The 12,346-nt window shown below is 42.7% G+C and overlaps 1 protein-coding gene across 7 annotated transcripts in view; it reads left to right on the top strand.

Annotated features, from left to right (window-relative positions):
* The window catches only part of ARHGEF28 (Rho guanine nucleotide exchange factor 28), a 272,157-nt gene that overhangs the window by 235,620 nt on the left and 24,191 nt on the right, over nucleotides 1-12,346 (top strand). For 6 of the 7 annotated variants that reach the window (XM_077287657.1, XM_077287684.1, XM_077287666.1 and 3 more), the window contains 8 exons: nucleotides 1,132-1,249; nucleotides 1,626-1,880; nucleotides 2,406-2,482; nucleotides 3,722-3,900; nucleotides 4,030-4,121; nucleotides 4,640-4,822; nucleotides 4,923-5,060; nucleotides 5,646-5,746. In XM_077287657.1, the coding sequence (XP_077143772.1) occupies nucleotides 1,132-1,249; nucleotides 1,626-1,880; nucleotides 2,406-2,482; nucleotides 3,722-3,900; nucleotides 4,030-4,121; nucleotides 4,640-4,822; nucleotides 4,923-5,060; nucleotides 5,646-5,746 (1,143 nt within the window). The remainder of the gene's footprint in view (nucleotides 1-1,131; nucleotides 1,250-1,625; nucleotides 1,881-2,405; nucleotides 2,483-3,721; nucleotides 3,901-4,029; nucleotides 4,122-4,639; nucleotides 4,823-4,922; nucleotides 5,061-5,645; nucleotides 5,747-12,346) is intronic. The other variant, XM_077287675.1, reaches the window with a different exon arrangement.

The raw sequence follows: 12,346 nt of genomic DNA, 5'->3' as shown, positions 1-12,346 counted from the left end.
AAGGGCCGGTAAATGGAAAAAAAACAAAACAAACGGCATGGGATTGTTAAAGCCAATCATTGGTCTTACCAGTTACTTTATTCTTAATTAATTTTGCATGAGATCTGAATTTTTTAAAAATATTTGTCAGCACATTGCAATGTTGTAGATTACCCTGATGGTACTATGTGGGGGTAACAAGCAGGTTACAGTCTTGTATAACTGCATTACCAATGTGATCACGTAAACTCTCCCTACTAACCTTTTCCAATACATGTACTGTATCCATAAGTAGTCACATGTCAATGGGTTATTTCACATACTACAGCACCTCACTGTGGACACTTCTAGAATTGCATTTAAGTATGTAGTTTAGTTAAGGTGTCTGTGAACTTCACCTTTAAATCACTGATAATTGCTATTATTATCATCAAACGTGTCGCTTTAAGACATTTACAGGTATAAAATAAGGATACAGATAATAAACTGTTAAAGAGGAACTAAACTTTTGATTTTGGAAGTTATTTATGCTTTGTTTTGGGATCTATATTGGATGTATGATCTGTGCACACAATTATTGTAGCATCTGCTTTATTTTTATTTTTTGTGCAAAAATGTCGACTGACTTAGAAGAGTAAGTAAACTTTTTTTAATTCTTCATAATTTTGTCTAGCTTAAAATCTATGAAGCTTTACAAATCACATTTTGTCTTCATTTCTGTAAAATAAACTAAAAATGAAAAAGATTGCATGTCAGTGGCTTCCACCCCCTGCCTTTCCTCACCTTGTTTTTCCCTGGACTATTTCCTGCATTAATATTAGACCGTACTGATTTGGAGTACAGATGATGGCGGTGATGGGTCAGCTCAGCACAACACTCCGAGGAGAAGACAGGTACTCGCCCATCTCTGCCATCATCTGTGCTCCAAATGAGGATGTCCTGATAGCAATGAAGCTGAAGGCAGGAAGTATAATGGGGAAAAGCAGAGGTTTACAAGTCGGCTATATGCATGTATTTTATAGACCTTTTCACTATTAGTCATTTGCAAAATTTCATAACTTTTCATGCTGGACAAAATTATATATATATAAAAAATAGTAATAAAAAAATGAGAGTTTAATTACGCTATTAATTATGTTCTTGTATTTATAGGTGACAAACAGTAACCTTCAGGCTCGTCGTCGGGGAATCCCAGAATGCATCCTGCTGGTAACACAGCGCATCACCAAGTACCCAGTACTAGTGGAGAGAATACTACGATATACCCCTGGTCAGTAATATGGATCTTACAGCGCCACCTACAGGGAACACAGGAATGGCAATTATGTATTTCTGTTTTCTCCAACCAATATGTTTACTCTGATTGACTGTACAATGTAAATGTTATGTGTATATAGACCGGCCATGTTGGCGCATGATTGCCTGCTTGACATTATTATGTTATGTGACCACTGCAGCTTATCAGGGGCTGCTGATTGGCTGCAGGGGGAAGACAAAACAGTTTGGGATGAGCAAAGCGTGAACACATGAAGTTGCACACAAATTCTTGAGGGCATTTTTCCACATTGTAGCGTGCTACAGGCGGCGCTCTTCGTGTAATTCATCACACCCTTATTGTAATTTGTGCTTTTCCGTGTTCTCCTTAGATGGCACAGAGGAACACAAGGACCTTAGCCGAGCCCTCAGCCTAATTAAGGACATGGTCACCGCCGTGGATTTAAGAGTCAGCGACTTTGAAAGAAAACAAAAGCTGGAAGAGTTTCTAAATAAGATGGAAAATAAGACCTTCACGAAAATGAAGAATGGCCATGTCTTTACAAAGCAGGATCTGAGAATCAGAGAGCGGGTGCTGCTACATGATGGCGTCCTCCTATGGAAAACTGCCACCGGGAGATTTAAAGGTACAGGCAAACCCAGGGATTTTTCCACCCTTCACGTGATGTCACCTGCAGATTAACCCTTTAGTGACCCGTTAAGTCACCCTTTTATGCAGACAGGGCACGACGTGTAATGCTGCCATGAAAGATGCAATCGCCACAAACCTAATGTCCGCCAGACGGGATTACACTGAGCAATGATTGGGAACAAAAATGTGAGCACTCACTACTCCATAGAAAGAGAGAGGGGCGATGACCACTGAATACTATATCCAGGGAGGTGTACAGAAAGGCTAAATATACTGTGGGCTTTTATGCCATGAACTCTCTGGAGCGGGAATCCCTGACCTGTGAAGAATATTTCTGGCCAATGCAGCGAGCCCTGAGGACTTTGGGCCAGCTCCCATAATGGCTGCGCTGGCTGACGGTTTATATGCGCACTATCCATGTTTGCACTTATATTAACGGGTGAATTTTTCTGTTTTAGTAACTTTTTTTTTTTTGTTTCCACAATTTCCACAGTATTTACCATTGTTCCCTTCCTTTCAGATATTCAAGCTCTACTTTTATCCGACGTGTTACTGTTTCTGCAAGAAAAGGATCAGAAATACGTATTTGCTGCAGTGGTGAGTTTGCATCCAACCTGGTTTTCATTAATCTGTTAATAACATGGAGCAATGAAGCGATCAGCAGCGAGTAGACGTACCGCCAGCTGGAAACATTGTACCAGCCCTAGATGTGCAGCCAAAAAAACCATTGTCTCCTGTTTCATCAGTTGTACGGCTATTCTGATGTTCACAAGTTGATGGAATTTGTCCATTTTTTGCCCTTTTTTATTTTTACTCTTAATTTTCCATTGAAGCACAATATATGCCTTACACTGTAATAGGATGGATGAGCTTCATTCACCTAGGGCCATTTTGCACAAACGTTTTGCATTCTCATGTAACATTATTAAAGTGTTATCCATCTCACACCGTGTCTTTGGTTGACCGCTTTCCCAATAATTAGCTGATTATAGGGTCTCCTACAGCCCTTTTGTGATAAATGGTGGCAAACACTCGGATTGTATGCCAGATATATTCCTAGGGCTCCAGTTAGCCGACAGTCTCTGGCGGTATGGCTTTTTCATGGTGTAGGACAACATAGAATACTTTATTCCTTGTTGATGATGATCTAAACGTGCAGTTGTTTACTTCATTCATTTCGTGTGGAAAGAAAAGAAGTAATAAATGAGTGCATGCTAAAAGTAAATGGTTAACCAGGGGTGACCAGTGCGTTGTAGTAGTTGTGAAGTGTCACGGCAGTCTGGCGTCTATCACGGCCATGCATCATTGATGGACAGCCCTTTGTACGTTTGATTTCTGCATTCCTAGTATAGGGGGATTTGGCAGGATTAATGTTTCTTGACAGCTTCCTCTTTAAAATGCATCTATCATTTTAAATAACTATACAGGTCGCCAATTCTTCATTAATCTCTATTAAAGCTTATGATCAATATCAACATTACCGCTTTCAGCTACATAATGAAATGCTCAACAGGAACAATTGGGTTTATTAACTGGATTAGGTCGACCACAGCGGTATTGAAGTTCTGCGGAGTCCATTTGTATCCATGGGTAGATATTGCTGTTCAGACTTGTTATGGCGCAGTCTGCTGGCCTTTATATTATTCTTTCCCAGGGCGTCCTTCTAAAGGTCTAACCCGCTCCTCTTGCCGACATGGCGTATGTCTGCCTCTCAACAGGTCTTGGCACGTGTCTTGTATTTGTCCTATTAGAATAGGACGCGTGCACACACATGCAGTTGGAAATATTTAATGATTGATCATTTATTAAATGTTTGCTAATTCTGTTTGACTACAGGACCAGAAGCCTCCCATTATTTCTCTCCAAAAGTTGATTGTGAGAGAAGTCGCTAATGAGGAACGAGGAATGTTCTTGATAAGCGCCTCATCCGCCGGCCCAGAAATGTATGAGATTCACACCAGCTCCAAGGATGAGCGCAACACCTGGATGAGGCAGATACAGGACGCCGTGCAGAGGTGACCATTACTGCGGCTGCTTTATATCCACTTGTGTCTCCTCTTGTTTTGCTGCTTTGGTATCACTTTATTAGAGATCAGTAATACTGTGAAAGTCTTAAAATTGTTTTGCCCTTTACCGATCCTTAGCTGTCCTGAAGAAGAGGAGGGAAAACCCTGTGAATCTGACGAAGAAAAACGAGCGGCAGAAGCCCGAGCAGCAAAGGCCAAAAAATATCAAGGTTTGTTACAGCGAACCAGTCAGTCTTTGGCTATTGTCTGACTTGCACTATTGCTTCCATTCATAAAGAAAACCTTTGTCGGCCCCTTGTGGACTCCACAGACGGTCTAAAGGTCCATCTAGATGGGTTTTTTCATTCCATTAACGAGCACCGATCTACAGTATGCCAGTCTATCAGTGTTCTTGTACTTGTGTGGTTAGAGGGGCCAATGAATATTGCTGGGAGCAGAACGATCATTACTGCCCTCAATCTGTCTGTCCGCACACAACATCACATTGTAAATCACCATCTTCATGCGGTGATGTACCGCCGATAATGATTGTTGGTGAACACAAGGTTGGCATGTTCATTGTGTGACTGGCGGCCTGGTTACACACGCTGATAATTGGGAATATACCCAGTAGGTGGCAGAACCTGCCAATGTCACCATCTGCTGACCACGTCGGTATTTGATTGCAGTTAGTTGGTACAAAGCGATTTACGGACAGAGAGAACTTGAATTCTTTTTCTTCCTGTAGAAATCTTGGGTTGCCATGACCAGCAGATATTCAATTGCTTGGAAGAGAAGTTGCAGATATTTGCAGAACTTGCTGCGATGTGCGGGGGGAGCGATCTGCACCTAGAGCCACATCTGTTAGTTAAGGCAGATTCTGGAGACACGCCGCAGGCTGCATCATTGCTGGCGGCTGCATTGAAAGAAGGTGAGCTTTGTAGAAGACTTCATCTTTTTGGCTGTTTTTTCATGTTAATTTAGATGCAGGCATTAGTAATTTACTGATTTATTTATTTTATTTGTTTTAGCTGAAAGCCTCTACTCAACATTAACAACAGAAATAGAGAGTCCTGCATGGTCACCAGAGGATGGCGAGACGTCAGCCCGAAACGTGCGCTGGTCCAATAGTGAGCCATTGGAGGAAAGTCATGAGCTCCAATATCCCTGTGAGTAGATGTGGTTACAAAAACTGACGAATATAGAAACTATTGTTTAGTGCAAAAGGAGAATGAGGTACAAGGGCAATGTCTACTGATAAATTAATGCTTTTCGCTATCTGTCAAATTTTACTGCTTTCAAGTATATGCTCTGTGGCAAAACATGGGCAGCCCTGCTACCCTGGACATTGATTGTTAGACCTGTCAAGTGCCTGATATGGGTAATAACTGCATTAACGGGGTTGTCCGGTCCTAAACTACAACTCTGAAGTCACCCTGTGTTACTGTAGACTTGTGAATCCTCACATTGTGGTTAGTGCGTATTCCCGGACACAATCTGACTAGATGGGTCAAGTGTATTGATTTAGTCCTTAACCAGTCTAGTCGGAATGTGGCTAGGAGTATGCATATTGCACACTTGCTGTCACATTACTGGCGTTCCCGACACCAGAGGATCCTCACAGTGAGCAGTGTGTGAGGATTCACAAGTCTGCAGTCACATAGAGCAGACCCGACAGCTCCTTTTAAGTAATTGTTCTAAAAATATATTAAATGATTTCTTAAAATCCTCAAATTTTTCCTTTTCTTTCACAGCCCCATTTTCTGATATAAGAGAAGAGGACTTGTTTAATACAGAACTTGGACCCACTCAAGTAACCGGTGATACAGACGTGCCTTTTAATGATGAGACGGTAGTAAGATTATTCTAACATTTGTCTCCATACAAGATGTTGTATTTATTTATTTTTTTATATCTGTTCCTCCCTAACTGAACAATTGCTGGTTTTGATTCATATGCAAATGAGGTTGAAGTGCTGTAGAAGTGACTAGGGCACTTACATGCTGCTGCCTCCTCACCATTAATTCACATTCATCCCCACCTTCCTCTGCTTGTAGGTGTAGAATGGAGGATTGGGAAGTGCTTTGACACTCCCAGAGTACTTAAAGGGAATCTGTCACCTGATTTTTGCTGTCTCATCTGAGAGCAGCATAATGTAGGGTCAGAGACCTTGATTCCATTGATGCCACTTGGTGGGCATTTTGCTTAAGTTTTGATAAAATCCCTGTTTTTTTTCTTTTGCAGATCCATCAGTTCTATAGAGCTGTATAACCCTGCCCACACCACTGATTGCAGCTTTCTGTGTACACTGTGCATAGACAAAAATCTGCCAATCGGTGATGGGGCATGGTTATACAGCGCTCATGAATATGGAGGAATCATGGCATCAAGTTTCCTATACTTCTCTTCCAGTGATTTTATCCAGGGATAATTACTTTACATGATCTAGACGAGTGTTTCCAACTCCAGTCCTCATCAAGACCCCACAACAGGTCACGTTTTCAGGATTTCTTTAGTATTGCACAGGTGATAATTTCATCACCTGCTCAAGCATTAATTCCATCGCCTATGCAATACTAAGGAAATCCTGAAAACATGACCTGTTGTGGGGTCTTGAGGACTGGAGTTGAGAAACCCTGATCTAGACTCTATGCTTCTCTTCATGCATCCTAGAACTGCATTTGCCTTTTTGCTGCTGCATCACACTGTTGACTCATATGCAGTCTGTGATCCATTAGTATACCCAAGTCTTTTTGACGGGTGCTGTTGCTTAATTTTATTCCCCCCATTCTGTAGATGTAGATTCGTATTTCTTGCCCACATGTAAAATCTTGCATTTCTCCTTGTTAAATACCATTTTACTGTCCATTGTTCAAGCTTATCTAGATTCTTCTGAATCTTTTCTGTCTTTTCTAGTACTAGCTATTCCTCCTAGCTTTGCATCGTCTGCAAATTTGTTCAGTTTACCTTCAGTTCAATTATCTAAATCATTTATAAAAATGTTGAACAACACTGGGGCCAGGACAGAGCCTTGTGGTACCCCCACTTGTAACACTCTTCCAATTGGATGTGTAACCATTTATTACCACTCTTTGAGTACGATCACTAAGCCAGTTCTGAACCCACCTAACCGTAGCCTTGTCAATCCCGTACTTGGTCATTTTTTAAAGGATAGTATGAGATACTTAATCAAATGCTTTGTTGAAGTCAAAATACAGTTAGGTCGATATATATTTGGACGGAGACAACATTTTTCTAATTTTGGTTATAGACATTACCACAATGGATTTTAAACAAAACAATTGAGATGCAGTTGAAGTTCAGACTTTGAGCTTTCATTTGAGGGTATCCACATTAAAATTGGATGAAGGGTTTAGGAGTTTCAGCTCCTTAACATGTGCCACCCTGTTTTTAAAGGGACCAAAAGTAATTGGACAGATTCAATAATTTTAAATAAAATGTTCATTTTTAGTTCTTGGTTGAAAACCCTTTGTTGGCAATGACTGCCTGAAGTCTTGAACTCATGGACATCACCAGACGCTGTGTTTCCTCCTTTTTGATGCTCTGCCAGGCCTTCACTGCGGTGGTTTTCAGTTGCTGTTTGTTTGTGGGCCTTTCTGTCTGAAGTTTAGTCTTTAACAAGTGAAATGCAGGCTCAGTTGGGTTGAGATCAGGTGACTGACTTGGCCATTCAAGAATATTCCACTTCTTTGCTTTAATAAACTCTTGGGTTGCTTTGGCTTTATGTTTTGGGTCATTGTCCATCTGTAGTATGAAACGACGACCAATCAGTTTGGCTGCATTTGGCTGGATCTGAGCACACAGTATGTCTCTGAATACCTCAGAATTCATTCGGCTGCTTCTGTCCTGTGTCACATCTACATATATAATTGTCTAAGGGGTACTTCCGTCTTTCTGTCCTCAACTTCCGTAACGGAAATCCCGCGTCGCTGATTGGTCTCGCCAGCTGCCTGTCATGGCTGCCGCGACCAATCAGCGACGGGCACAGTCCGATTAGTCCCTCCCCTACTCCCCTGCAGTCAGTGCCCGGCGCCTGCTCCATAATCTCCTCCAGTCACCGCTCACACAGGGTTAATGGCAGCGGTAACGGGCAGCGGTGTAACGCACTCCGTTACCACTGCTATTAACCCTGTGTGTCCCCAACTATTTACTATTGATGCTGCCTATGCAGCATCAATAGTAAAAATATGTCATGTTAAAAATAATAAAAAAAAACAAAAAACCTGCTATACTCACCATCTGCCGCCTTTCCTGCTCCTCGCGACGCTCCGGTGACCGCTCCATGCAAGCGTCAGGTTCCGCTGGCAAGGATGGTATGCGAGAAGGACCTGCCATGACGTCACGGTCATGTGACCATGACGTCATCACAGGTCCTGCGCTCATACCAACCCTGGGACCGGAAGCTGCCGCGTGAACCTCACACAGGACCAGGACTTCAACGGGTCTTCGGAAGGTGAGTATATGTTTATTTTTTATTTTAAGTCTGTATACTACGTGTCTCTGTGCTGTATACTCCGTCGCTGTGCAACATACTACGTGGCTGGGCAATATACTACGTGACTGGGCAATATGCTACGTGGCTGGGCAATATACTACGTGGCTGTGCAATATACTACGTGGCTGGGCAATATACTACGTGGCTGGGCAATATACTACGTGGCTGGGCAATATACTACGTGGCTGGGCAATATACTACGTGGCTGGGCAATATACTACGTGGCTGGCCAATATACTACGTGGACATGCATATTCTAGAATATCCAATGCGTTAGAATCGGGCCACGCCATACTTTTCTTTTTCCATCATTCTGGTAGAGGTTGATCTTGGGTTCATCTGTCCAAAGAATGTTCTTCCAGAACTGTGCTGACTTTTTTAGCAAAGTCCAGTCTAGCCTTTTTATTCTTGATGCTTATGAGTGGCTTGCACCGTGCAGTGAACCCTCTGTATTTACTTTCATGCAGTCTTCTCTTTATGGTAGATTTGGATATTGATACGCCGACCTCCTGGAGAGTGCTGTTCACTTGGTTGGCTGTTGTGAAGGGGTTTCTCTTCACCATGGAGATTATTCTGCGATAATCCACCACTGTTGTCTTCTGTGGGCGCCCAGGTCTTTTTGCATTGATGAGTTCACCAATGCTTTCTTTCTTTCTCAGGTTGTACCAAACTGTAGATTTTGCCACTCCTAATATTGTAGCAATTTCTCGGATGGGTTTTTTGTGTTTTCGCAGCTTAAGGATGGCTTGTTTCACCTGCATGGAGAGCTCCTTTGACCGCATGTTTACTTCACAGCAAAACCTTCCAAATGCAAGCACCACACCTCAAATCAACTCCAGGCCCTTTATCTGCTTAATTGAGAATGACATAACGAAGGGATTGCCCACACCTATCCATGAAATAGCCTTGGAGTCAATTGTCCAATTACTTTTAGTCCCTTTAAAAACTGGGTGGCACATGTTAAGGAGCTGAAACTCCTAAACCCTTCATCCAATTTTAATGTGGATACCCTCAAAGGAAAGCTGAAAGTCTGAACTTCAACTGCATCTCAATTGTTTTGTTTAAAATTCATTGTGGTAATGTCTAAATTAGAAAAATGTTGTCTCTCTCCAAATATATATGGACCTAATTGTATACTATATCTACCGCGTTGCCCTGATCCACCCAGTTCCTTGATTCCATCATAGAGAGAAATTAGATTAGTCTGGCATGACTTGTTTGCTACAAACTCATGCTGAGTCTGGTTAATTACTGTACTCTTATCCAGGTACTTACATACATGCTGTTTAACCCCTTCACGACATGCGCCGTACATGTACGGCGCATGTCGTGTCTTCCCCTTTGATGTGTACTTCGGCGCTGAGTCCATATCTTTCCCGATACAGGAACAGCCGCAGGTGGAATTGCGATCCACCCGCGGCTATTAATCCTTTAAATGCCGCTGTCAAACTCTAACAGCAGCATTTAACGCGCTCTTCCAGCCATCGGGCCGGAAATCCGCCCAGCAGTGACCCCCGTCACGTTATCGCGGGTCACCGATGAGTTGGCATGACAACCAGAGGTCTTCTACAGACCTCTGTGGTTGTCGTTGCTGGCTTGCTATGAGCGCCACCCAGTGGTCAGCACTCATAACAAGTCAGCAATTCTGCTACATACAGGTGATCTGATCATCGCCTGTATGTAGCAGAGCCGATCAGGTTATGGCTGCTTCTAGTCTCCCATGGAGACTATTGTAGCATGCCAAGAGTGAAAAAATAAGTTTTTAAAAATATTTAAAAAATAAAAAAATATAAATTCAAATCACCCTCCTTTCGCCCCATTCAAAATCAAACATACACATATTTGGTATTGCTGCGTTCAGAATTGCCCGATCTATCAATAATAAAAGGATTAACCTGATCGCTAAACGGCGTAACGAGAAAAAAAGTCAAAATGTCAGAATTACGTTTTTATGGTCGCCGCAACATTGCATTCAAATGCAATAATGGGCAATCAAAAGAACGTATCTGCACAAAAGTGGTATCAATAAAAACGTCAGCTTGACACGCAAAAAATAAGCTCTCACTTAACCCGAGATCACGAATGGAGACGCTACGGGTCTCGGAAAGTGACGCAATATATTTTTTAATTTTTTTTTAACAAACTTTGGATTTTTTTCACCACTTAAATAAAAAAAAAACCTAGACATGTTTGGTGTCTCTGAACTTGTAATGACCTGGACAATCATAATGCCAGGTCAGTTTTAGGCTATGTGCACACGTTGTGGATTAGCCTTAGGAATTTCTGGTGCGGATTCTGCCTCTCCTGGCAGAAAACGCAGCTGCGGATTTGTCGCGTTTTTTTGTGCGTTTTTGCTGTGGTTTTTTGCGGATTTGCTGCATTTTTTACCCCTGTGGATTTCTATAATGGAATTAGTACAAAAACGCTGCAGATCCGCAAAAAAGAAGTGACATGCTACTTCTTTTAAACCGCAGCGTTTCCGCAGCAGATTTTCGCAACGTGTGCACAGCTTTTTTTTTTCTCGGTGAACCCTATACCACCACAACAAATGGGAAAGACAGAAGTACAGTAACAAATATAAAAATACTGACGCTGCTAAGAGGTCACCACCTGTGACCTATGTGAAATTCAGCTAGCAGACTTATGTAGCGGTATCACACTTTTTAATTATTAGAGTACACACTTGCCACAGAGTACCGAGGGGCTATGCACACGATACCCGTTATAATCATATGCAGATACGTCCTTGTCTGCACTATGCCCTTTGCCCCTATGGTCCCATGCAAGTGTACCCATATGAAGGTATATGTCATTTCTTACACTCTAAAGTTGTAGCTATATTTGACAGATCCTTAGGATGTATGGTTAGAAGTAGCCGGCATCTGTCAAAAACGGACAGCAAAACAAGTAACCAATGCCAAGGAATACTTGTTATTAAAAGTGTGTACAAATCGCTTGTTGTCAGTATACGTAATAGCGTGCTGTAGAGGCTTAAACTAGGAGACTAGACCACCAAAATGCAACCATAAAAAATGGGATCATGCTGCCTCATCAAATGTATCATGAGCATCCCCTATGGCCATGTTGTGTGGTAAAGGTCTATTATACACCGAACATTTTATAGAGCCGCTGGCGTGTGTAAATAGGCGTCATATATTATAACCATGTAATATGGAAAGATCTCACCCCGTTTGTCACTGGAATCCCCAGGAGCTGTGGAGTGGCAATGAAGCCTCTGTATAAATACAGCTGGGAGACGCCGTATTTAATACAGAGGCTTCATTGCCACTCCACAGCTCCTGGGGATTCCAGTGACAAACGGGGTGAGATATTTCCATATTACATGGTTATAATATATGATGCCGATTTACACACGCCAGCAACTCTATAAAATTTTCGGTGTATAATAGACCTTTCTTTATCGCTTCATTGGGGGACACAGGACAACCATGGGTGTATGCTGCTGCTGCTAGGAGGCTGACACTATGCAAAAAAGGAAAAAGGCGTGGCTCCTCCCCGGCAGTATACACCCACCGACAGGCACCAAGCACCTCAGTTTGCGCTTAGTGTCTGTAGGAGGCGGACCTGGATCTACAGATCCGCTGCTAATCTTGATTCCTTTACAGGTTTTGTTGTTTTTATTAACATTTTGGCTTTTCTTTTTCAGATACAGCATTCAGGGATTCAGGGTGCAATCTTTCACCCTGCCTCCCCAGGAGGGCGGCTGAGCGAGCAGTGTGGTGTCGTCCGCATCGCAGCTCTCAGACCGCCGGCAGGACATTATCCCCTGTCACCCTCCCAGGTGCTCCAGGGTCTTTATGGTGGCGGTCCTTGCCAAACAGTCCCCCTCACCCCTCTCCTCGGAGAGGGCTGAGAGGAAGACGGTGGTCACCAGCGGTGACCTTCCCCCTTGTTTTGGGGTCGAGGCCGTCTTCTGGA

Source organism: Ranitomeya variabilis, chromosome 1, assembly GCF_051348905.1.
Source record: "Ranitomeya variabilis isolate aRanVar5 chromosome 1, aRanVar5.hap1, whole genome shotgun sequence".
Taxonomy (NCBI): Eukaryota; Metazoa; Chordata; class Amphibia; order Anura; family Dendrobatidae; genus Ranitomeya; species Ranitomeya variabilis.
The sequence above is the reverse complement of the archived record's forward strand: the minus strand, read 5'-3'. Positions and strand labels throughout refer to the sequence as shown.